This window comes from Pseudochaenichthys georgianus, chromosome 19 (assembly GCF_902827115.2).
Source record: "Pseudochaenichthys georgianus chromosome 19, fPseGeo1.2, whole genome shotgun sequence".
NCBI classification, from domain to species: Eukaryota; Metazoa; Chordata; class Actinopteri; order Perciformes; family Channichthyidae; genus Pseudochaenichthys; species Pseudochaenichthys georgianus.
In genome coordinates this window covers 27,858,174-27,885,572 of record NC_047521.1, presented here as the reverse complement: position 1 = coordinate 27,885,572, position 27,399 = coordinate 27,858,174, and the positions used below count along the sequence as shown (strand labels likewise).

Genomic DNA, 27,399 nt, shown 5'->3' with positions numbered 1-27,399 from the left:
TGAACCCAAATACCTGTACTTTCTACTTCTTACATGTTGAACCCAAATACCTGTACTTTCTACTTCTTACATGTTGAACCCAAATACCTGTACTTTCTACTTCTTACATGTTGAACACAAATACCTGTACTTTCTACTTCTCACATGTTGAACACAAATACCTGTACTTTCTACTTCTTACATGTTGAACTCAAATACCTGTACTTTCTACTTCTTACATGTTGAACTCAAATACCTGTACTTTCTACTTCTTACATGTTGAACTCAAATACCTGTACTTTCTACTTCTTACATGTTGAACTCAAATACCTGTACTTTCTAATTCTTACATGTTGAACCCAAATACCTGTACTTTCTACTTCTTACATGTTGAACTCAAATACCTGTACTTTCTACTTCTTACATGTTGAACACAAATACCTGTACTTTCTACTTCTTACATGTTGAACACAAATACCTGTACTTTCTACTTCTTACATGTTGAACTCAAATACCTGTACTTTCTACTTCTTACATGTTGAACTCAAATACCTGTACTTTCTACTTCTTACATGTTGAACTCAAATACCTGTACTTTCTACTTCTTACATGTTGAACTCAAATACCTGTAGTTTCTACTTCTTACATGTTGAACACAAATACCTGTACTTTCTACTTCTTACATGTTGAACACAAATACCTGTACTTTCTACTTCTTACATGTTGAACTCAAATACCTGTACTTTCTACTTCTTACATGTTGAACCCAAATACCTGTACTTTCTACTTCTTACATGTTGAACTCAAATACCTGTACTTTCTACTTCTTACATGTTGAACTCAAATACCTGTACTTTCTAATTCTTACATGTTAAACTCAAATACCTGTACTTTCTACTTCTTACATGTTGAACTCAAATACCTGTACTTTCTACTTCTTACATGTTGAACCCAAATACCTGTACTTTCTACTTCTTACATGTTGAACCCAAATACCTGTACTTTCTACTTCTTACATGTTGAACTCAAATACCTGTACTTTCTACTTCTTACATGTTGAACTCAAATACCTGTACTTTCTAATTCTTACATGTTAAACTCAAATACCTGTACTTTCTACTTCTTACATGTTGAACTCAAATACCTGTACTTTCTACTTCTTACATGTTGAACTCAAATACCTGTACTTTCTACTTCTCACATGTTGAACTCAAATACCTGTACTTTCTACTTCTTACATGTTGAACTCAAATACCTGTACTTTCTACTTCTTACATGTTGAACTCAAATACCTGTACTTTCTACTTCTTACATGTTGAACTCAAATACCTGTACTTTCTACTTCTTACATGTTGAACACAAATACCTGTACTTTCTACTTCTTACATGTTGAACATAAATACCTGTACTTTCTACTTCTCACATGTTGAACCCAAATACCTGTACTTTCTACTTCTTACATGTTGAACTCAAATACCTGTACTTTCTACTTCTTACATGTTGAACTCAAATACCTGTACTTTCTAATTCTTACATGTTGAACCCAAATACCTGTACTTTCTACTTCTTACATGTTGAACACAAATACCTGTACTTTCTACTTCTTACATGTTGAACTCAAATACCTGTACTTTCTACTTCTTACATGTTGAACTCAAATACCTGTACTTTCTACTTCTTACATGTTGAACTCAAATACCTGTACTTTCTACTTCTCACATGTTGAACACAAATACCTGTACTTTCTACTTCTTACATGTTGAACTAAAATACCTGTACTTTCTACTTCTTACATGTTGAACACAAATACCTGTACTTTCTACTTCTTACATGTTGAACTAAAATACCTGTACTTTCTACTTCTTACATGTTGAACTCAAATACCTGTACTTTCTACTTCTTACATGTTGAACACAAATACCTGTACTTTCTACTTCTTACATGTTGAACTCAAATACCTGTACTTTCTACTTCTTACATGTTGAACACAAATACCTGTACTTTCTACTTCTTACATGTTGAACTCAAATACCTGTACTTTCTACTTCTTACATGTTCAACTCAAATACCTGTACTTTCTACTTCTCACATGTTGAACTCAAATACCTGTACTTTCTACTTCTCACATGTTCAACTCAAATACCTGTACTTTCTACTTCTCACATGTTGAACTCAAATACCTGTACTTTCTACTTCTCACATGTTGAACCCAAATACCTGTACTTTCTACTTCTCACATGTTGAACACAAATACCTGTACTTTCTACTTCTCTCATGTTGAACTCAAATACCTGTACTTTCTACTTCTCACATGTTGAACACAAATACCTGTACTTTCTACTTCTTACATGTTGAACTCAAATACCTGTACTTTCTACTTCTTACATGTTTAACACAAATACCTGTACTTTCTACTTCTTACATGTTGAACTCAAATACCTGTACTTTCTACTTCTTACATGTTGAACTCAAATACCTGTACTTTCTACTTCTTACATGTTGAACACAAATACCTGTACTTTCTACTTCTCACATGTTGAACTCAAATACCTGTACTTTCTACTTCTCACATGTTGAACCCAAATACCTGTACTTTCTACTTCTTACATGTTGAACACAAATACCTGTACTTTCTACTTCTTACATGTTGAACTCAAATACCTGTACTTTCTACTTCTCACATGTTGAACTCAAATACCTGTACTTTCTACTTCTTACATGTTGAACTCAAATACCTGTACTTTCTACTTCTTACATGTTGAACTCAAATACCTGTACTTTCTACTTCTTACATGTTGAACTCAAATACCTGTACTTTCTACTTCTTACATGTTGAACACAAATACCTGTACTTTCTACTTCTTACATGTTGAACATAAATACCTGTACTTTCTACTTCTCACATGTTGAACCCAAATACCTGTACTTTCTACTTCTCACATGTTGAACTCAAATACCTGTACTTTCTACTTCTTACATGTTGAACTCAAATACCTGTACTTTCTAATTCTTACATGTTGAACCCAAATACCTGTACTTTCTACTTCTTACATGTTGAACACAAATACCTGTACTTTCTACTTCTTACATGTTGAACTCAAATACCTGTACTTTCTACTTCTTACATGTTGAACTCAAATACCTGTACTTTCTACTTCTTACATGTTGAACTCAAATACCTGTACTTTCTACTTCTCACATGTTGAACTCAAATACCTGTACTTTCTACTTCTCACATGTTGAACCCAAATACCTGTACTTTCTAATTCTTACATGTTAAACTCAAATACCTGTACTTTCTACTTCTTACATGTTGAACTCAAATACCTGTACTTTCTACTTCTTACATGTTGAACTCAAATACCTGTACTTTCTACTTCTTACATGTTGAACTCAAATACCTGTACTTTCTAATTCTTACATGTTGAACTCAAATACCTATACTTTCTACTTCTTACATGTTGAACTCAAATACCTGTACTTTCTACTTCTCACATGTTGAACTCAAATACCTGTACTTTCTACTTCTTACATGTTGAACTAAAATACCTGTACTTTCTACTTCTTACATGTTGAACACAAATACCTGTACTTTCTACTTCTTACATGTTTAACACAAATACCTGTACTTTCTACTTCTTACATGTTGAACACAAATACCTGTACTTTCTACTTCTTACATGTTGAACTCAAATACCTGTACTTTCTACTTCTTACATGTTGAACACAAATACCTGTACTTTCTACTTCTTACATGTTGAACACAAATACCTGTACTTTCTACTTCTTACATGTTGAACACAAATACCTGTACTTTCTACTTCTCTCATGTTGAACTCAAATACCTGTACTTTCTACTGCTCACATGTTGAACACAAATACCTGTACTTTCTACTTCTCACATGTTGAACTCAAATACCTGTACTTTCTACTTCTCACATGTTGAACACAAATACCTGTACTTTCTACTTCTCACATGTTGAACTCAAATACCTGTAATTTCTACTTCTTACATGTTGAACTCAAATACCTGTACTTTCTACTTCTTACATGTTGAACTCAAATACCTGTACTTTCTACTTCTCACATGTTGAACTCAAATACCTGTACTTTCTACTTCTTACATGTTGAACTCAAATACCTGTACTTTCTACTTCTTACATGTTGAACTCAAATACCTGTACTTTCTACTTCTTACATGTTGAACTCAAATACCTGTACTTTCTACTTCTTACATGTTGAACTCAAATACCTGTACTTTCTACTTCTCTCATTTCCCAAACAGCTGGTTCCTTTAGTCTGAATGTGTGTTGGTGCGTGATCATTATTATTTAGAGTCACTGCGTGCCTATTGGTTGGAACACGATCCGTGTATCCATCACTTCCTGGTCTTCTCTAAAGAAGAGGGACCAATGGAAACGTTGTCATGTTGCCGTTGGTCACCATGGAAACATTCATTAGCTAACAATGACATTATTGTTCTGTTAATATAAAGGGAGGTCAGGTACTCTTTAAAGCAGCTGCTAGTTATGGGTACTTTTTACTGAAGGACACTTCAAAGCCTCTTTACTTTCACTTGAGGAAAGAAGTTTAGTCAGTACTTCTACTTTCACCAGAGTATCTTTAAACACGAGTATCTGTACTTCTACTTGAGTAAAGGATGTGTGTACTTCTACTTGAGTAAAGGATGTGTACTCTAACAGCTCTGGAGGTGACCCCGGTCCAAAAGCTGCTTCATTTGCGCTCGATGGGAAAAAGGCTATAAGATTATAGCCAAATGAATGAGTCCATTATCAGTATCTACACGCTGTGGAACGGACTGCGACAGAAGAGGAGGCTTTGAAGTTCTGCAGCTTCAGACATGGGATCAAAGTGCTAGTGATTAAAGACGGAGGATGTCTGATGTGCGTGGGAAGGATTATTTCATATTCAGATGTAATTGCGGTCAACGTTTGACCGGAGTTTATGGGCTGAGATGTGTGCTCAGCTGGCCTTGATTTATGTCAACAATTTACATTTCACGGAAAATCAACGTCATGATTCATGAGATATTTCAGATTACATTAAAGTAGTTGACTGACATTTCTATTCATCAAGATGACATTAACCAACATAAGTGTTTATATTTCTTTGTTGAAGTGTTTCCTGTCGTTTCAAACCCAAAGCCCAAACGTTTTAATATCCTTGAAGCGAAATGTACCTTTATTGCATTTTTCTGATGAAGTTAAGCCGTTCACATCTCGTGTTTTCTGTCCAGTGAACGCCCCAAACCCCAAAGTCTTTATTTCTTGCATGCAGAATGGACTAAACTTAACTTAAATGTGAACACAAACAACTGTTTAAGGTAAAGTTTCTCTTTGCTCTTACATTTTTTGATGCAGTTCTCCCTTCAATATTTATGTTGCTGTCATTTCCAAACCAACAATCAGGGTATACATGTATGCAGGAATCCTGAAGTGAAATGTAAAACCCTTTAAGACCTTCTTTAAGACCCTTTCCAGACATCTTAAGACCTCATCGCCACTTGGAGTTCTAACCGGTTACCTTGGCGACACACTTCGCCTCACATTGACTATATACAGTATTGATTGTCCTTCCTCCTTATCTTCCAACCGCTTGGACGCAGACTTGCATTTCCCCATAACGATGTTGCCTAGCAACCGGCGTAAACAGACCTCCGCGCGCTATCAAGCAGTGAGCGTGCGATGTCCTGTTCAGATGACGTCAACCCCAACGGGATGCCATAAATAAACTACACAGAATCACACTACACACCTACGCCGTGACTACATTCAGGCAGACTGTAGAACACAACCTCTCTGGACCATTCATATACTTATTGAAAACAAACTACAAAATGTAATACCTTGGAAAATGCCCTTTAATACTTTTTAATAGCCTTCATTTGGTGCCCCCCCCCCCGCGGACCCCCTGCAGCCCCATTGCCTCTATTTCAATAAACAGTTTCAAAACATCAGTTAAAGGTTGAATTTCTCTTGGTATTAACTTGGAAACCTTTTCTCATATTTCATTTAAGACCCTCTTCAGCCGCCGGTGCTTTTCTCTCTCACAATCAACATTTGTTCCCATTAACTCGACATCACACTTTAAAAGCTGATGAATTATAAATCACCGAAATGTAAAAGTTTGTTCAGTTTCTCTTGAATTATTCACCTTTTCTATTCGGGGAACGCTGACACGAAGAGACTCAGAAATCTTTCATTTATTAAAAGCTGACTAATTTCCTTTCTCTGCCGGGGAGGAAAAGGGCGACGTTTAAACATGTCACTAAGACACTACAAATGTTTGATATATAACTGTGTTTTATTAAGAAGGGGTTATGCTGTATTTCTTTGTGTTAACAATTGCTCCAAGTTGTTTTAGATAAGAGGCAACTTCACAAATGCTCCACTTATCCCAGTTAATGTTCTTGCACACTTACCTCACATTTCAGGGCAATTTCAGACCCATCTGGGGAATATTCAAACTTAAAATGTATGGAATAATTAAGCTTTCCGAAGGCTAGATTCCATATGCCCTTGCTGAGGCGGTGACTATCAAACCGCAGCTTTATGAAACTGCTCCGTTCAGTTTTCCACATGCATTGACTGCTAAAAAGGCAGTTGTCTGCATCCATTGGCGTTGCAGTCATACTTGCCAACCCTCCCGATTTCCGCGGGAGACTCCCGATTTCATTGCCCTCTCCCGGGTTCCTCCCGGGGTCGCATTTCTCCCGCATTTCTCCCGATTTGACAAAATCAGATTTACTCGGGACTGTTTCCACTCGGACTTTAATACAGCTACACCATTGTTTGGTTTCCATGGTAGCACGTGCAACTGAAAGTCTGAAAAATACGAAATCCTCTCCTGTAAAATACAGGTCCAGCCCACACACATGCTCCATCAAGGACGGTGCTACAGGCCGCAGGACAGTGCACTTACAACTACAATATAAGCATGTTAATGTTTATCTAACATTAACATGCGGGGGTTTTGAAATCCTCCCGATTTCTGAGGTCTCAAGGTTGGCAAGTCTGGTTGCAGTAAAGTACAACGTGCACGGATTTTGGAGTTGAAGCACTTCCACGTGGCCGGCTGTCACCACATGGACCCTCGAGTTTAGCACGGAGGCTTTTATTGCGGAAACGTTTATGAGCCAGAGGTGTGTTAGCCAGCATTAACGACTATTTAACAGAAATGTACTTAAGGCGATGATGAGAGATGCCAATGTGGAAAGAAGTAACCAGGAAAACCGGCGTGTGATTTAAATAGTATTCAAGTTTAATTATTGAGTTTCCAATCGCTCATTTATTCCAAAAGTGATTTTTCCGAAGGCGTTGACGTACAATCTGCCTTTGAATGAATACTTTTCCAAAAGTCAGTACCGCCACATGTGACAAAGGAAAGGGAAAGCTGCTGCTATCCGGTGATTAAGAAAGGAACACATGATGGTGATATCCGTAATGAGCTACCTCCGTGCCTCACCACAGCATCTGGCTCTATATCAGACAGGGCTCTATGCTAAACTGCTTTAATGAGCATTTTGTGTCTTGTGGCTCTCTGTTTGGCTGTGTGGCTCCTGTGAACGCTCCAATCCTTGACTCTGAACAACGTGGTCTGGAAAACCCTTTCAGTTTAACTCCTTTTACTGTTGGTATTGTTCATGAAGCATTATCCAAGTTAGATCCTAGGAAACCGGCTGGCCCGGACAACGTAGAACCTTTCTTTTTAAAGATAGCTGCAGATTTTATTGCTCCACCTCTCACTTCTCTTTTTAACCTCTCCCTCAGCACGAACACAATTCCAAAAGTATGGAAGTCAGCGTATGTCTTGCCTTTACTGAAAGGAGGGGAGGCAACTATTTTAAATAACTATAGGCCAATCTCTAAGTTGTCAGTTCTGGCTAAGGTTCTTGAACGCTTAGTGAGTGAACAGGTAAAGGAGTTTTTATGTATAAATGATATCCTGTCTAAACATCAGTCAGGATTCAGAAAGCAGCATAGCACCATCACTGCCACGATGAAAGTGTGAATGATGTGGAGAGCATTTTAGATAATAAGCAGAGTTGTGCAGCTCTGTTTATTGACCTTTCCAAAGCGTTTGACACGTCGATCATCTCATCTTAAAGCAGAGGCTACTCAGTATCGGCCTATCCAGCCTTGCAGTGGGTGGTTTGTGAACTACCTCTCTGAAAGGTCCCATGTGTTCACTTTGATGGACTGTCTTCTGAGTGGTTAAACATTTCTAATGGTGTTCCTCAAGGTTCTGTTTTAGGACCACTTTTATTCTCCATATATATTAACAGCGTAGGTGATAATGTGGATGAAGCTACTTTACATTTTTATGCGGATGATACCGTGATGTTCTGTGCAGGTCCCTCATTCAGGAGGCTGGTGTTAAATTACAGGCTGTTTTTAACACTATTCAGACTCAGCTCTCTGAACTAAAGCTTCTTTTAAATGTGGATCAAAGCAAGGTAATGCTCTTTTCTAAAGCTAAACAGACTCCAGAGCCTGTTTTAGATATTGTAACTACGCAAGGAACAAAACTTGAAGTTGTTGCCTGTTACAAATACCTTGGTATCTGGCTTGATGATTGTCTCTCTTTTAAACTCCATGTCAATAACCTGCTTAAAAAGCTGAGGGTTAGGCTAGGGTTCTTCTACAGGAACACGTCCTGCTTCTCGCTTGAGGCCAGGAAAAGGCTCTGTGACCTTTGACCTGTGCTGGACTATGGGGATCTGGTCTATATGAATGCACCTGCTAATTGCCTGAGAAAATTGGATGCTGCGTATCACAGCGCTCTGAGATTTGTCACAAATTGTAAAGCGCTTACTCATCACTGTACACTGTATACCAAGGCAGGGTTACCATCACTCTCTGTACGGAGGCTCAGTCACTGGTACACGTTTATCTATAAAGCTTTGTTGGGTAAACTCCCGTATTATATCTGCTCTCTGATCACACAGAGAGTTGCAAGCAGCTATTGTCTGAGGTCGCAGGATGTGGTATTGTTAGATGTGCCAAGAGCAAGGACTGTCTCAGGTAAGACAGCTTTTATGTGCGCAGCTCCACTTGCTGGAACAATCTTCAGCAAGAATTGAAACTGAGCATCTCATTCCTCTGCATGTTTTTAAAGCTAGGCTAAATGAAATGCTTGCTGATATAATGGGCACTTGTAAATGTCTATAACTATGTATCCTGTAAATATAATGTATAATGTCCTTTATTGTTTTATGTTTCATGTGGAACCTATATGCTGCAGGTCTCCCTTGAAAAAGAGATCTATGATCTCAATGGGACCAATCTGGTTAAATAAAGGTTTGAAATGAAATGAACATGGTTAAAAAAAAGACAAGATCTCACGTATACATTTTCATTCGTCAGCTAAACATTATCTATCAAAACGATAATACATTTCTTTCTTTGCGGGGATAGAGAGAACGATATTGCAAATCCAGTCTTATCGCTTCTCCACGGGTCATAACACCACAGCGGGATGACATCAAATCAATCCCCCCCCCTCTCTGAAATCATGGCTTTCCTGTTCTGCCTCGCACCGTAAAAGCAAATGGGAGAATATTACAGCTGGTGGGTTGTCATTTTTGTAATAAATCAGGTTTATATGTCCATAAATTAAAACCTCACACCGTATATATTGTTACTACAATACATAAAGCAATATGCAATCTTTCCGCATTGTTGATTTAAATTAAAGCACATTAGGGCTGGCTGTGATTGCTTGGAAGAGAAATAGAGCTGAGCAACAAGCTTAATGTTGGTTTATAAGAAGCTCCTGGATCCATCCTCCATATTTGTCCTTTTAGAAAATCAACAGTTATGGAACATTTGATATAAAAACGTCAAATATTGTTCTTGTTAAAACTGTTAATATGCACATTTTACTCCTAGATACTGAGAAATCATGACTTTTAATGCTAACTAGCCTCGATATCGACAGCTAGCTCGACGTTAGCTTATAACTAGTGCTGTCAAAATTATCGCGTTAACGGCGGTAATTAATTTTTAGAATTAATTGCGTTAAAATATTTAACGCATTTAACGCATGTGCAGAATGGCCCGCCCCATACGTGCCACCAGTGGCAGCGCCAGGGTATGGCTGGGGTAGGCTACACCCATACCAAGAAATGTTTTAGCCCTACCATGAAAAACGATGTTAAAGTAAGCAAAATAAAGTCTGCCAACTCGCGCGGAGTAAATTGCACCGACAGCAGTTAGTAAGATTGATTTCAGTAGCCACGGTTTTGAAAACTTTTGTCACGTAGTGATCGTCTTCTCAATAGAACATCTTTGATAACGGCGTGGTGTTGTTGCAGGAAGTCCCGACGGAGAATACTCTTGCTGTAGTTCAGGGCAGAGCCATATAATAGTAATAATATGGCTCTGGTACAGGGGTGCACATAACTGGTACGCAGGGTATGTGCGTAATCTGAAATGCGTACCGTCACTTGTGTCACAAAGCGCATTTGCGTACCGACGTACTTGTGAAGCTTTTCCAGAAGGCGGTTAGATCACCGGACGACAGAGTCGGTCTCCGTGTGCACAGACAGGCTGCTGTTAACGTCGGTCTGTACAACGGAACTGTGCCAAAACTACGCCAACCGGGTGCGGAGGGAGACTCCCCCCTTCACTGGAGACCTGCGCTAAAACAGCTGATCACAACGTTCACACTCTGTGGTCACGGAGTACTCCACTAGCCCCCCCCTCTGTCGACTTTCCGGAAGTACTCCCCCGTTGATAGAAATCAACACGTAATGAATTAAGACCCCACGGTTTGATGATTGATAGGTGTGTGGGTTGTCTTTCATTTTGACATGCAGAAAAATGTTATAATATACATAGATACTGTATGTTAAATGGATATATCCGCCTTCTTTCATTTATCTTTCCATTCCCAACAATATACATAAATAAATGGCATATTTTGGACATAGTTCGAATGGTGATTAATCTGATTGATTATTTTTTAAGCTGTGATTAATCTGATTAAAAATTGTAATCATTTGACAGCCCTAATTATAACCTTACCAAGCCCTCTAGAAATCTCACCATGCTCACCGCAGTGTTGCCAACTCCTTAGTAAGGAAAGTAGCTATTGGCTGTCCGGAAAGTCGCCAGAAGTCCCTAAATAACGTCATTGCCTAATTTGCATATCATGCAATGGCGGTAAAAAAACGTTCCACCCCCTTCAAGGATCAGAACTTGAAACCACCAGAGTAAATCCAGACGACAGTAGATCAGAAATGTATTAGAGAAAGTAGAAATAGTTTTAGTAGAAATCTCCCTTACAATAAAGGCAGTATAGTATGCCCGTGTGTCATCTCCAATAAATGTCTTCAACCATCCTTTGAACTCAGGGTTTGATTCCCACTCCTTTCTGTACTTTTGTGAATACAGTTGAGACTGTGACACGATGACCTACGTGGATGTTTAGCTTGTCACGGAGAGGCACACACAGTGGACGAGGTGATTAAGTGACTGAGGCTGTCTCGACGCGGGAGAGTGTGGCTGTCTCCTCTCTGCTCTGACTGCGGGAGGCAACTGTGAGTCTGTGTGAGTCTGAGCGCCTGTGAGTGCTATGGGAGGGCTGAGGGGCTCACGGCAGCTCGTTAACTAGAACAATACTTGAGTCTCCAAACACCAGAAAAGTCCCTAATAACACCATTACAAGTCGTTAAATTAGTCGTTAGTCGCTTTTGACAAAAATAAGTAGCCGGAGGGTTTGGAAAGCTGCCAAATTTAATGAGAAAGTCGCCAAGTTGGCAACACTGGCTCACCGTTAGCAATTAAGCTAAGGCTTCGTCCACATGAATGTTTTGCACTCAAGCGTTTTAGTGCCATCTTCGAAATCTTCCCATCATGCTAACCGTTAGCCAACGTTAGCAAGCAAGCTAAGGCTTCGTCCACATTCATATCAAGCGTTTTCGTGCCATTTTTGAAATATTTAAGACCAATACTGTTTGTTTGCTCCTGAAAAGGAACAGTGTTGACTTGTTATAGCTATTCAGTAATAATGTTGTATCTGTGTGCCTACAGTTTACAACTAAATCAGGCTCAGCAGTGTTTCATACATCTCCGTTTTAGGGGAGTAGGGTAAAAGCCAGACGTGAACCATGCAAAAGATATGCTGATTCTTAAATATAGGCTGACCGTTAGATAACGTTAGCAAGAAAGACTTTGTTTACATTAATACTGAACTCAAGCATCTCCCACCGTTTTGGATATGTGTTTTTCAAAAGCAGATAAAGCGATGTTGTTGCTTTCCTTCTGGAAAAAGCTGACATGTCTTGACCAAATCAGGACTTGTTTCTGTGTACGGACGGAAATGGCATCGGGGAGTTGACAAACGAAAACAGAGTCAGTAATCTGTATTTTAGGGGCTCAGAGGAAGCGACAGATAAGGGAGGAAGCTAAGTATAGAGCAAGGGAAATAGTGCGTTTTTGCATTATTGTGAATGCAGCCAACAACAAATTGGACACACTGGGAGGTTCATTTCTCGGTAGCAAGATCAAAATCTCTCCTCTTTTCGTGGATGCTAGCTTGCATTAACTTCCAGGTAAAACGGTAAAAACATATTCCTTGAATCAGATACGGTGTTTTTATGACATCATTTCAAACCAGAATCCTTTATACTTCGTGTTACCGTCACAGTGAGCGTGCTGGAGAAATACTGCTCGTGTTCAGAGGCACATATGGGGGCCATATTCCCTGTCCGTGTGAATTATGGTCGATGTCACTCAGCACATTGTATTCCAAGGCAGAGCAGTAAAATACGACTCACTGTTACTGTGTCTCTGCAGGCATCCTGGAAACACACACACACACACACACACACACACACACACACACACACACACACACACACACACACACACACACACACACACACACACACACACACCAACCACACAATCAAGGGGTAGAGCACTATTAGCTGAGTGTGAAGTTATGAACTGGTTAGTAAATATTGGATTTTTCCTTTCTTTTTCCATCTCGTGGGATGCATTGGAATGAAAAGTGATATTATTGCTGACATAGAGTCATTGATGAGGGGGGAAAACGATAAACGCATAATGTCCTGCTGTGCCGCTGGATTTATTTATGATCCACGTTTTTTTAAAACTATTATTCTAGCAGATGTCACCGTGTGCAGAAAAGTCCTCTCTGGTGTATGTCAGCTGGCTTGCATGACAGATTTATGTCTGTGCAACCCAACTCTGTAAGTGGTAAGTTAGTGGCAAGTGTGTGTGTGTGTGTGTGTGTGTGTGTGTGTGTGTGTGTGTGTGTGTGTGTGTGTGTGTGTGTGGTGTGTGTGTGTGTGTGTGTGTGTGTGTGTGTGTGTGTGTGTGTGTGTGTGTGTGTGCGTGTGTGTGTGTGTGTGTGTGTGTGTGTGTGTGTGTGTGTGTGTGTGTGTGTGTGTGTGTGTGTGTGTGTGTGTGTGTGTGTGTGTGTGTGTGTGTGTGTGTGTGTGTGTGTGTGTGTGTGTGTGTTCCAGCCAACCTTCCCCCTTCTCCCCTGCCTTCGTTCCTCTCTGCTGCACTTTTATATTCGGCTTCCTCTGCACGCCACATTCAAACCAACATCCAAAAACCCAGACAGGTGCAGAAACACATATATAAATACACAACAATATATACATAATATACATAATATACTAATTACTTTTGTAATGCAAGCAGGTTGGCATTTAGTGATTCTGCAAAGAAAAGCTAGAATAAAACCAAAGAAAATCAGTAGTCTTACAAAATTCAAACATCCCAATTGCAGTATTAAAACAACTGATGATAGCAGCAATTGTTTGTAATAACAAATCATTACACGCTGCTAAATTAACCCAAAATAATATATTATCTAATTATTGATGGGTTTACCAAAACTAGAAAGAAAAGGGACCATTGAGGCAATTTAAACAAATATTAAGAATATACATTCAAAGTTTAAAAAGCAGGAGATATTCGAGGGATAATAGTCGACATAATTGAGAAGTGGAAATGTGATTGGCACAAAATGTAGAATGTAAAGTCTGTTGAATTCCTTATTTGTTATATTTATGTAAATTAGAAACACAAACTGGTATCACTGCAGAAAAAACAATACATTTTTAGTTTAACAGACATCTTTACGACCCCTCGATCCCATGAGATGTTACCAAAACAAGCTTATAATACTGTTTAAGGAACGATAGTCAATGCAATAATAACAATAAAAGAATAAAAGCAAAAGACGAGATGTTTCTGGTTTCATTTTAATTCTATTACAACTTATTTTAAGACATCAAGGGAAAAGCATTTGTATTTGTTTCTAATATTCCAGACAAAAACTAAATAATAAATGGAATATTTTCTTTATTATTATCCTATCATCGAACAAGTCATCCTGCTTTGAGGAAAGACTTCAAAGACCCCAGACAAAAATCACTTGTATTGACTCAAACCAATTATAATTCATCCTTATTAGCTACAGCTCAAATGTTGATTGAATGTGTAATATACGGTCAAACCTCAGCAGTACAGCGCCATCAAGAAATCAAGAGTGACCTATAGAACATCTATCAGATACTTGTGATAATTGATGATCCTCTCCATGCACATAAAGATGGAACTATGGGCCCTTCTCACTTCTCTGATTTTTCATTTCCTCGCTCCTCGGTCTCGGTCTCACCAGAAGTTGATTTGTCTGCGCCATCTTGAGTAGCGTCCCAGTGGCCTTATTTGTTCCCGAGGATCGAGGATCGAGGAACTACCAGACCATGCTCCGATGAAATCCTCATACACTTGCCCCGCTAGGGACGCATACCGGTATCCGGTATTACCCGAAATACCGGTTACTGGTGGCTGCGGTATACCGTACCGAAATCAGATCCGGTTTCGATACTTTGAAAAAATATATATTAAAAAAAAAAAAAAAAATGTTTTTATTTTTTTATTTTTTCAAAGTGAGTCCGTGGCCCGTGATGGCGGGAGTTATAAATTAGATTCCTTAATCGTTTTTCTTCATATTTTATGTATTTTTCATTGTTTGTTCAATACTAGAAAGGTAAGTTCCACAAATGAACTGTGGTAGGATTTGTTTTCTCTCACCAGCGAAGAATGTTGATTTTAAACATGAGATTTGTTTGTTTGTGCAATGCCGTGATCTCATGACCTTTATTCTATTATGTATTTGTTCTCTAGTCGAATCTCAGGTTTAACATTAATCATAACGGTGCGATAACGGTCTGTTTGCATTGACAAGATGTGCTATTCATGCGGCACACCTGATGTGTTATACAAGATATTCTATAATCGGTTTTCTTCATATTTGTTATGTATTTTCATTGTTTGTTCAGTACTGAAAGGTCCAAGAAGTCAAACAACTGAATTTAATATTCATTTGACATGTGAACTATATCGTAAAGCGCTTCATGCGAGTAGTTGTGGGATGATACATTTTCAAAGTATCACGATATGTATCGGTTGAGTATCTGTATCGTTCAGTGGTATCGGTATCGTAAAAAAGTCAACGATATGCATCCCCCGCCCCCTTACTGTGTCTCGCTCACTGATTGGACGATGCAGCGCATGCACTGATCTGGCTGCTGTCAGACGATCAGCTGTGCGGCGTCATCACAAACGGACGTCGCTTCACGTGACGCTCCGGAGGAAACGACGTCCCATTGCTCTTAAAACTCATTTCCCTGCTTGTCGTGGTTTCCTTGCGTCTCTCCACGCTTCCCTGGTGGGAGGGACTAGTCGCAGGGAAACGACGCAAGTGAGGGACGCAAGGAATCCATTTAACCGAAGTGAGAAGCAGCCGATGTCATCTCTAATTAACATTTGGTTTGATTTTCTCACACGTCGAGCTCCCCGGAGGAAAGCTCGTTCCCTGAAAACCACACAAAGTGTATTGACAGACTCCCGTTGCTGTGCTGAAACTTTTCCTTTTCCATTGAATATTTATTGTTTCTGAACATGTTTCACCAGCTCACCCAGTTCCATACATAAACACCAAGAGAGGCACCACTTGTCCAAGCCCTGCATAACAGGAAGTAGAAACCCTAAACATCTTTCAAGATGCTCAGAAATCTATGCCATCTGTAATCACAGCAGCACCAGCAGTTCCTCTGATAGAAAACGCCAACAAAGCCTCCCAGTCTGAAACATCCACGTTAGGAAGCTGGAGTGTATTAAGATGGGAGAATAGCTGCAGGACTGAGCTGTGTTTAGAGAGGAGGTTCATTGTAAATCGACTGCATTTCTAAAGCACTCCTCTAGTCCTTGCGACCCTTAAAGGTATTTCGATCTTTCTGTGGAAAAACATATTTTGAGATTGACAATAAAGTTGACTTTGACTTTTGACTATCATACTGTTTCTCATCAATATATCACAGGTCTCAGATAACCTGTCTCTGATTGGCTGGAACACCAAACAGATCATTGCAGCATTACCCATAATCCCCTCTGTTTCAGCCCTGTTTCCAAAGTGCTGATTCTCTGTCTGTTACTTTAGATCAGGGGTCGGCAACAGGCGGACCGCGGTCCGGATCCGGACCCAGGCGCCGACCTTTATGGACCCGGAGCTATAATCAATACATTAATAGGGGATTTTTCGGCGCCTCCCGCTTTTTTAACGCTGATTTGGTGACTTGTGTAATTCGTGGAGAACCGAAGAGTTTTCGTTTTGGGGGTGGGGGGGAGGGAGTCAGTCCGACAGACGGACAACTTCTCACTTCAAAAAAGAAGAAGAAATCTAGACCGCAAAAATAATTAAACAAGCGAGTACCTGTTTTTCCTGGCCAAGGACAGGTTCATGAACACAACACAAGCGTTAACGTGTCTTCGCGTGGTATATGTCTCGTCTGAAAGGAGTGCTGACAGAGAGCACCGGAACGCCGCTCCAGCTCTTCACATATTGCAATACCCATAAGGAGCCGTACACATGCCGCAATGTTTGCGTGGCTGTGTCTTTAGTTGTAAGCACAGTGGCGATCTGTTGTTGTTAGCATCTGGTTAGCTAGCTATGCTAACGAATTTAAAGAGCTTTTCTACAACCAGGTGGAAGAGAGCTATCTCCTGAGAGGCTCAAATAACCTCAGCTCAGTGAGGTTAAGGCACACCTTGATTTGATCATTATAGTTATTAATGAGACTAAATGAAAAACAGGTATCAAATACTATATGACAGCAACAAAAAAGTTGTTAAAAATAACAAGAATAGAGTTTAAAAGGGGAGTGATTTGTAAAATATCCAAAAAGGAAAATATGCTACAGTTCTGTTTCATATGGGTGTTGAGAGATGTATCCATAGATCTCTTAATGTTGCTCTCAAAGTGCACCGCATTGATGCTTTTAACTTCAATATGTAAACATTACACATATCCACAGTATTTAAGTAATGTTAATTGACAATAAATAGTTGTTTTTGAATTGTACTTTCTTTATTTGATTGGCAGTCAGTTGTTGATTACATGCAGACGTTGATAAAGCTACAGGTCACTTCAATATATATCACACTAATTCATGAAGCAACTTAGACATTTTGATGTTCCGGACCTTTGCATGGGGACATTTTCTCTAACTGGACCTCCTTGAATTTTAGTTGAAGACCCCTGCTTTATATGAAAATAAGGCCCCTCAGAGAGACATTTGGTTACAAAGAACTCAATGGAGCTCTAGAGGAGATTCAGGGGATAAGGGGGGGGGGGTTACCTTGGGTGCTGATTGGCTAATGGTTACACAAGCCAACACATCGGTATGACATCATCAAGTGAAAAACATGTTCAACACAATGTAATCAATGCAGCAGCACAGGATATCATTGTGTGTTGATTTAGTCTGAGTCAGACATGTCACGCTTTATATCGCGTAAGCTAACGAGGAAGTTGGAACTACTGATTGGTGGACGAACACTCACGGCAGCTCCATGTGTAACATCAACAGACAAATATCAAGACACAATGCATGGAAAACAAACAACAGACATTGAACATAACAGCAGCATCAGCGAGAGATGCTCAAAGAGCCTTCAGGGTGCTTTCGATCTGGTATTTAGATTAGTTAGATTTTAGCTAACGACCACAGTCAGAGAAGCTTCCCCCTACCTTTACAAGCTGCTGTTGTGCGTCCTCAGCGAGGCAGTGTGTGTGAGCCTGAAGCTCTCGGTGCACTGCTGGCTGCTGGAAGACGGCGACCTGCGCGGCGAACGCTGGAATCGACTCTTGCGGCTGAAGTAGCTGCCGGCGGACCACGAGCGCTTGTGCTTCCTCAGATAGTCCTTGTAGTTCTTGGTGAGCAGCGTGTACAGGAAGGGGTTGATGCAGCTGTTGGAGTACGTCAGACACGTGGTCAGGTAGTTGATGTTGCGCTTGACTTTACTGGAGAGAGATAGGGACGGGTGGAACTGACCCAGGAGCTGCCAGATCCAGAAGGGAAGGAAACAGGCCCAGAAGAGGAGCACGATGGTGAAGATCAGGTAGAGAACCTGCAGGGACACAAAGGGAAGAAGCTTTAACGAAAACCACTTTACTGCATATAGCAATGGATGAATTATGGGATGTACTGCATTCATGGACCAACACGTTCTCACTCCCAACCCGTCACATGTTGACGGGCGGTCAGGGCCCCCCCCGGCACCCTACTACGCGCAGGGCACCCCTTGAGCGTCAGTTTTTAACGGGCAGGGCGTCCCATAGACTTGCATAGAGCTCCCTGAACGTTGGTCATAGACGAGTTGGGATCGCGATGCTCTCCGCAGATCCATTCTCACAGCGTTTATCAACCTTCTTCTAACTCAATATCAAGCCACACTTATTGTGTTTACTTCTTTATTTTAATTGAATAATGTAAGACTTTTGTTGCCGTCAGTTACGGGGAGAGTAGGGGCTCAGAAAACTGAGATCTGTGTTGTTTCATCGTTTTTTCCTTTTGTATTATTTTCTAAACCACACTCTGTTATATACTCAACAATAACACATCATTATCCTTGTGTTTATTTATTTGTTTGATTAATACACACAAGTTGGAGTCCGTCAGGACCGAGGGTCGGAGCAGCTCATAGTAGTTGCTTTAGAGCATTTTACACCCGGAAGTAAGTATTCTCTCCGCTTCGCTTGACAAACCCCGTGATAGTCCTCAAGCTCTGTGATTGGATGTTTGAGTGTGCTCCGAGGGTTAAGCCGATTCTCGAACAGCACTTGAAATGGGATGGAACCACGGCAGACTGTCCAAAACTGGATTTGAACGGGTCCACCGCGTCCCCCCCCTCCCCCACCCCGTCCCCAGAACTACACATGCTGGCTATTCTGTTTCGCAACATGTTCTCTATGGCACGTCTCTACTGGGAGTTGTAGTTTTAAAAGACGTTTTCGTATTTCCCATAATAAGAAGTTGCCAGTATTAAACTGTGTACATCCCTGCAGGTTTAGGGGACAGGAAACACTCACATTTAAAACATATAATTAATAAATGGGTGAAAATGGCTTGTGCCCATAATGGGCAGCATTAATATATATACCCACATGCCAGATAAGAGCTGGTCTTATGTCTGTGACCCCTGTTGTTAATTGATAAGCCTGAAACATGCACTTGTCAAGGTTCAGAGGCACATTTTCCAAATATGGCAGTAGCCATCGATCAGCTTAAGCTAAGATATACTTTATTGATCCCAAGTTGGAAACATTTGCGTTACATCAGCATGTGTAACAGTTGTAAATATGCAGTGGTGTTTATTTGTAAATCATTTAGTATAATCACACAAATTCTGTGTTTTATATTTAATAATTCTGTGTTCTTTATTTATTGATTGTTCAATACCTGACAAGGCCAGAGATGAAAAACTTGGGTCGCAGGTTCCTCAACAGTGCATCACAAGACATCTATCAATGTGTGTGTACCTCCACCATTAAACTGTCATATTCTGCACATTTCTTATACTATCTACATACATCTTATAAGAGTATAATACATATGTATAATATCAGTTAAAATAAGTGCTTAAACATGCAGTAGTTAACATTGCAGGAAAGCAATATATTAGTACTTTGTCAGGCTTAATATTTATACCCCCAAAGCTTTTTTCTTATTCAAAATAAGACCTTAACCTAAAGTATTCTTTAGTGTTTAAATAAAGCCTTATTATATTGTCTGTCTGTGTCTCCTATTAATATCTAATAATAAAAATAATACATTTAAATAACGTGCTTTAACCACCAGGTGTCCCTTTCTATCAGCTGTGGTCCGTTATGGTGTAAATATACCAATATACCGATTGGATCAAATATAAAAGTCAGCCGAATTAGTGTTGATACTGCAAGGAGACTTATATTGTGAAGAGAAATGTAAGTGTTGTTTAATTCTATTTAAAACTTCCCATAGATAAGCACTGCCGTCTTGAGGGAGCTTTCCTGTATTCTAAAATGAACACATTGAGGCTGAAATATAGCAGATAATACTCCCCTCACTAGTCTAGTCGTAACATATGGGGATCAGCACTCTGAATGCCAAGGATAGAGATTTACCGTTTCAAACAGACCGGCAGGGACAGACGCTATGAATTATTCCTGTAGGAAGAAGCAGCACTTCTTCAAACGATGGACGGTCTGCTTTCCCCATTTGCTCTAAGGTCAAAGTAAATCCCTTAAACTGCCTTTAACACCACGGAGTGGCAGCTTTTGCCATGTTGTTGTTCATGCTGATAAGACAACATTGACCCGTCTTTAAGCCCTGCTATGAAGCAAATTGGAAATGTTTTTGTCTCAGCGTGAGGGGAGAGGGAAAGAGGAATGGAACATATAAAACCAGCAGCAGAATAATAACAGGACGCTATAAGTCGAGAGCCAAAGTGATGCTGCTGAAGTAAAACACTCTGAAATAACAATATTCTTCCATGATGGCAGCGGAGTTGGCACACCTTCGCTGATCCAGGAGGTCATAGAAAAGCTGTGGGAAATAATGTCTGTCACTCTCTCCAATATGAATCAACAGCGTCATTTCTTCCAGCTTTTGTCCAACTTCCTGCCTCTGCATCGATTGATTGATTTATTTATTTATGCATGAAGACAAAAGCAGATGCACCATCACGCACCACAGACATTAAATCCTGAAAACAGAAGGCAGCAAAACCAAGGACATCCTGGAGAAGAAGCTGGGTGCATCCATTCAGCGGGAAGGACATAACAGGGTGATGCTGCACACGAAAACACAAGAACTGGGACTAAGGCCCAATCCCAAACCGCCCCCTACACCCTACCCCTCCGAACTTCGCCTGTAGCCGCACTCGCAGCTCAACGAGGCTCCTCCTGTCAGATGGAGGGAGTAAGTACAGCAGCAAGCTTTGGGACGGCCTCCCCTCTCTCCGGCAGAAACAGGAAGTGCCGTAACTGTTTGTAACAACGGTTTCAAATCAGCATCTCTTAGACAAAAAGTTTAAATGAATAACTCAAATAAAACTCCAAACATCTTTCATTGTGTTTCAAAGCTCTTTTAGTTTTAAACTATGTGGAACTGTTTGTTAACAGCTGTTTGGGGGCTTGATAGCCCACTCCCCCTCCACACCGCTCCACACTCGTTGCTTTGGAACAGCCCTCAATATGGCGGACCCTCCGCATGAACACGCAAACGGAGGGGTAGGGTGGAGGGGGCGGTTTGGGAATGGGCCTAAGGATTGTCCTCTTGACAAAATCAAAGAACTAGTGGACGGACAGATAGATGGATAGAGAGAGAGATAGATGGATAGATGGATAGAGAGAGAGAGAGAGAGAGAGAGAGAGAGAGAGAGAGAGAGAGAGAGAGAGAGAGAGAGAGAGAGAGAGAGAGAGAGAGAGAGAGAGAGAGAGAGAGAGAGAGAGAGAGAGAGAGAGAGAGAGGGATGGATGGAGAGGGAGAGATTGCGTTGCAGCAGCACAACAAAAGGAACAAGGCAATGTACATAAGAGAAATGAAGACACTGGAAATAAACACGATAATAAAGCAAGATGTTTGAAGTAAAACCATTGAAATACTGACCTTCTGATTGGGAAGCTTCTTGGTCTGCTTGAACGTCACCGTCTGGGAGACCCAATACGTGCGTGCCAGCTGGATGTACAGATAGCCAATGATCAGCCCAGGAGCCACGATGCTAGTGCAAAACAGGAAGGAAATGTACACCTTGTAGGATAGCGGAGATAACGTTGGCTGACACATCGCCTTGTTGCCCACCGTCATCATCTGGATGCTGACGATCATCGGCAGGGTCAAGATAAGAGATGCTAACCAAGCCAGCAAGGCGATGGCTTTCCGGTAACTTTTAGATCTTTTTACCGTGTCCAAGGGCTTGAGAACGGCGAAGTATCGCTCCGTGCTCATGATGGTTAGCGTGAAGATGCTAGCATGCATGGTCAGGAAGTCCATGCTGATGAGGATCCGACACCCGGCGTCCCCAAAGTACCAGCCTTTCAGGAAGTGTGTGCACACCACGAAGGGAATGGTGAGGAGATAAAGTAGATCCGCCAGAGCTAGGTTGATGATGTAGATGTACATGGAGGCTGCGGTCCTCATGGAGTGGCACATCACCACCAGGGTGTAGATGTTTCCGGAGACTCCAACGAAGCACATGATGGAGAGGATGGTGCTGATGGTGAAGGTGGCGGCCGAGTCTTCATGGACGTTCAGAGGAGGGTCGGTGGCGTTGACGCCCCTTTCCCCGAGGCCGCCCACAGGCTCCATGGACACGGTGGTCATATCTGGAGAAAGGGGACAGAAATATAAAGAGTGAGGGAGGCAACTGCACATGTATCAACTATTGGGCGTAGAGGTGGGAAGTACAAATACTTTGTTAGTGTACTTAAGTACATTTTCTGGTATCAGTACTTTACTCCACTACTTATTTTTCTGACAACTTTTAACTTGTACTTCTTACATGTTGAACCCAAATACCTGTACTTTCTACTTCTCACATGTTGAACTCAAAATACCTGTACTTTCTACTTCTTACATGTTGAACTCAAATACCTGTACTTTCTACTTCTGACATGTTGAACTCAAATACCTGTACTTTCTACTTCTTACATGTTGAACTCAAATACCTGTACTTTCTACTTCTGACATGTTGAACTCAAATACCTGTACTTTCTACTTCTGACATGTTGAACCCAAATACCTGTACTTTCTACTTCTGACATGTTGAACCCAAATACCTGTACTTTCTACTTCTGACATGTTGAACCCAAATACCTGTACTTTCTACTTCTGACATGTTGAACTCAAATACCTGTACTTTCTACTTCTGACATGTTGAACACAAATACCTGTACTTTCTACTTCTGACATGTTGAACTCAAATACCTGTACTTTCTACTTCTGACATGTTGAACTCAAATACCTGTACTTTCTACTTCTCACATGTTGAACACAAATACCTGTACTTTCTACTTCTGACATGTTGAACTCAAATACCTGTACTTTCTACTTCTGACATGTTGAACTCAAATACCTGTACTTTCTACTTCTTACATGTTGAACTCAAATACCTGTACTTTCTACTTCTGACATGTTGAACTCAAATACCTGTACTTTCTACTTCTCACATGTTGAACTCAAAATACCTGTACTTTCTACTTCTGACATGTTGAACTCAAATACCTGTACTTTCTACTTCTGACATGTTGAACTCAAATACCTGTACTTTCTACTTCTTACATGTTGAACTCAAATACCTGTACTTTCTACTTCTGACATGTTGAACTCAAATACCTGTACTTTCTACTTCTCACATGTTGAACACAAATACCTGTACTTTCTACTTCTGACATGTTGAACTCAAATACCTGTACTTTCTACTTCTTACATGTTGAACTCAAATACCTGTACTTTCTACTTCTTACATGTTGAACTCAAATACCTGTACTTTCTACTTCTTACATGTTGAACCCAAATACCTGTACTTTCTACTTCTTACATGTTGGACTCAAATACCTGTACTTTCTACTTCTTACATGTTGAACTCAAATACCTGTACTTTCTACTTCTTACATGTTGAACCCAAATACCTGTACTTTCTACTTCTTACATGTTGGACTCAAATACCTGTACTTTCTACTTCTTACATGTTGAACACAAATACCTGTACTTTCTACTTCTTACAGTTTGAACTCAAATACCTGTACTTTCTACTTCTCACATGTTGAACTCAAAATACCTGTACTTTCTACTTCTTACATGTTGAACTCAAATACCTGTACTTTCTACTTCTTACATGTTGAACTCAAATACCTGTACTTTCTACTTCTTACATGTTGAACCCAAATACCTGTACTTTCTACTTCTCACATGTTGAACACAAATACCTGTACTTTCTACTTCTCACATGTTGAACTCAAATACCTGTACTTTCTACTTCTTACATGTTGAACACAAATACCTGTACTTCCTACTTCTTACATGTTGAACTCAAATACCTGTACTTTCTACTTCTTACATGTTGAACACAAATACCTGTACTTTCTACTTCTTACATGTTGAACTCAAATACCTGTACTTTCTACTTCTTACATGTTGAACTCAAATACCTGTACTTTCTACTTCTCACATGTTGAACTCAAATACCTGTACTTTCTACTTCTTACATGTTGAACTCAAATACCTGTACTTTCTACTTCTTACATGTTGAACTCAAATACCTGTACTTTCTACTTCTTACATGTTGAACTCAAATACCTGCACTTTCTACTTCTCACATGTTGAACTCAAATACCTGTACTTTCTACTTCTTACATGTTGAACTGAAATACCTGTACTTTCTACTTCTTACATGTTGAACACAAATACCTGTACTTTCTACTTCTCTCATTTCCCAAACAGCTGGTTCCTTTAGTCTGAATGTGTGTTTGGTGCGTGGTCATTATTCTTTAGAGTCACTGCGTGCCTATTGGTTGGAACACGATCCGTGTATCCATCACTTCCTGGTCTTCTCTAAAGAAGAGGGACCAATGGAAACGTTGTCATGTTGCCGTTGTTCAGCATGGAAACATTCATTAGCTAACAATGACATTATTGTTCTATTAATATAAAGGGAGGTCAGGTACTCTTTAAAACATCTGCTAGCTATGGGTACTTTTTACTGAAGTACACTTCAAAGCCTCTTTACTTTTACTTGTAGTCAGTACTTCTACTTTCACCAGAGTATTTTTAAACACGAGTATCTGTACTTCTACTTGAGTAAAGGATGTTTGTAATTTTGCCCTCTCTGATTGGGTGTAATGGTAGACCATGTGTCGTCATGGAAAGACCACCGAATATTTCTATAAAAGACAAATGATTAATTTTCTCCACCGCCTTAGTCTTTTTGCTCAAGTAGACAAACGATCCTACCGTTTTTTACATATTACTGTTATACTTTGATTCTGACTGTTGTACAGTTCTGAAATACTTCATGTTGAAAGTGTTTGTCTAATGCTTTCAAGTCAAAACTGCTCCACCAAAATATGCTCAAAGATTGGAAATCCACCTGTTGAGAGACTCTATGAATCAGCCGACCGTAATAACATATTAAGGCCGTCCAACAACGTAATCTCTGAACGCGACCATGTCCTGAACAGCGAATATGAATTGTTTGGCATCAAATCGGCGATACAGTTAGACTGAAGCACTCTTTTGTGCGCCAGTCAATCCTTAAATTAAAGGAAAGTCACAGATCTAATGCACGTTAAAGGGTCTCGAGCATGTTTCTATTCAGTGATCGTGATGTTTCGTTAAATGTTCGTTCCCTTACACTTTTATCCAAAGCGACTTGCTATCCCTTGATTCAAAGTCCAGCACACTATACACTGAGCCACAGTAAGTGTGTCCTTGTTGATGTTACAAATGGAGCTGCTCTGATGCAAGAAACATTTCAGACCCCATCTGACAATAAAGTCGTAACCCATTTCTTCTAACTTGAGCTGATCCTTGGACTTGTCTTCCAAATTGGATTGGATTTACGAGTTCCATTCCAGTTATAGAGAAGCTTTACCGTGCTATTTAGTTTCATCCGTAATCTCCCTTTGGAACAGACACAGACAATAGGGACGGGTTTCTTTCGCCTGCTTCCAATGCAAAGCTTCTCTTCTGGTTCCATCTTCTTATAGTTGTTTGCAAATCTGAGGTGGAGACGCAGCGTGACCGCCGCTCTCATTCAGAGGAAGAACCAAAGCCCTAATGTTACTCATGGCTTAGGGAGCTGCTCCCGAAATAGCTTCAAGCTCATTACATTAAATATTTATCTGGAATTATATATAAATAACGACAAATGTTCTGTTTCTGAAAGGTTCGCTTTCAGACGCCGACTGCCTGACGTAGTTTTGAATATGATTCAAACATAGATTTGGAAAGGTTGCATTTTGGGTGCCAGGTGTTTAATTTGCAAATCTTATATTGAAACACTTTCTGTAAGAGCTGAGAGCTATGTTCATTGAAGGGGTTTGATGACCAAATGATTCCACTTTCTGAGAATATGCATGAAAATGATACAAGCGTTATGAATAGAATAACTCGCCTTGTGAATATGAAATATTAAAAGCTAAATCTATCAGAGGTGATGCCCCTCTTCAGTCTACCTGTGTCCGCTTTGCTTTGGCAACAGTTGGAAAGAAAAGAGTTGCTCACTAATGGTCTGCTCCAATTAGCACATTATCCCTTGCATGTAATTATATATTTAAGGACACTTTAAAGACGCTTCCACATGCATATGGATTATAATCTCCAGGGTCTTACCTGAGTTCAGCAGCTCTCAGCGACCCGTCCATCGGCCATGCTTCGTCTCACTCAGATCCTCCAAACTTCGCACTTACTGCAAGTATTTCACACTCCATAAAAGTCACCGACAGATTCTGCAGAGTGTCTGAGAGGTGGCACACACAGGTGGAACGGCAACAAAATAGAAATCTATATCCAGCGATCTCCAGGGTGGTGGTGGTGGTGGTGTGGGGGGGGGGATAACCTAAATGAGTCATCCAACTACAAGAAGAAGAATCCTTCCATTGTTGCTCCAAAATCCAAAGTGTTTAGATTTGAAAGAGAGGTGCAGAGTGAAAAGTGACTTTCCATTTCTCCTCACCATGTGTGAGAGCTTGAAGGCATCCGAGCCGTGACACCGGCAGCGGAGACGTTCAACTCGAAAGTCATAATGAAAAGGAGAACATGAATGATATGATTAGCAGTGAGCATCACATTCAGCTACAGCTGGTTTACGGAGAATCCCCCCTTTGACTGAGAGAGAGGGAGAGTGCCAGAGGTAGAGAGAGAGAGGAGAGAGAGAGAGAGAAGAGGAGAGGGGAGGGGAGGGGAGAGACAGAGAGAGAGAGGAGGAGAGAGACAGAGAGAGAGAGAGAGAGAGAGAGAGAGGAGAGGAGAGGAGAGAGAGAGAGGAGAGGAGAGGGGAGGGGAGGGGAGAGACAGAGAGAGAGAGGAGA

General features: G+C 40.3%; 1 protein-coding gene across 2 annotated transcripts in view; it reads right to left on the bottom strand.

Moving 5' to 3' along the window:
* LOC117464983 (urotensin-2 receptor) overlaps nucleotides 1-26,929 on the bottom strand; it is an 86,387-nt gene extending 59,458 nt beyond the window's left edge. The window contains exons 1-3 of one of the 2 annotated variants that reach the window (XM_034107802.2): nucleotides 26,702-26,929; nucleotides 21,980-22,695; nucleotides 18,079-18,458 (exon numbers count right to left, since the gene is read on the bottom strand). In XM_034107802.2, coding sequence (XP_033963693.1) covers nucleotides 18,081-18,458; nucleotides 21,980-22,693 — 1,092 coding nt within the window. In that variant the 5' untranslated portion in view covers nucleotides 22,694-22,695; nucleotides 26,702-26,929 and the 3' untranslated portion in view covers nucleotides 18,079-18,080. Of the gene's footprint in view, nucleotides 1-17,441; nucleotides 18,459-21,979; nucleotides 22,696-26,701 lie in introns of those variants that run through there. The other variant, XM_034107803.2, reaches the window with a different exon arrangement.
* Nucleotides 26,930-27,399: the final 470 nt, after the last annotated feature.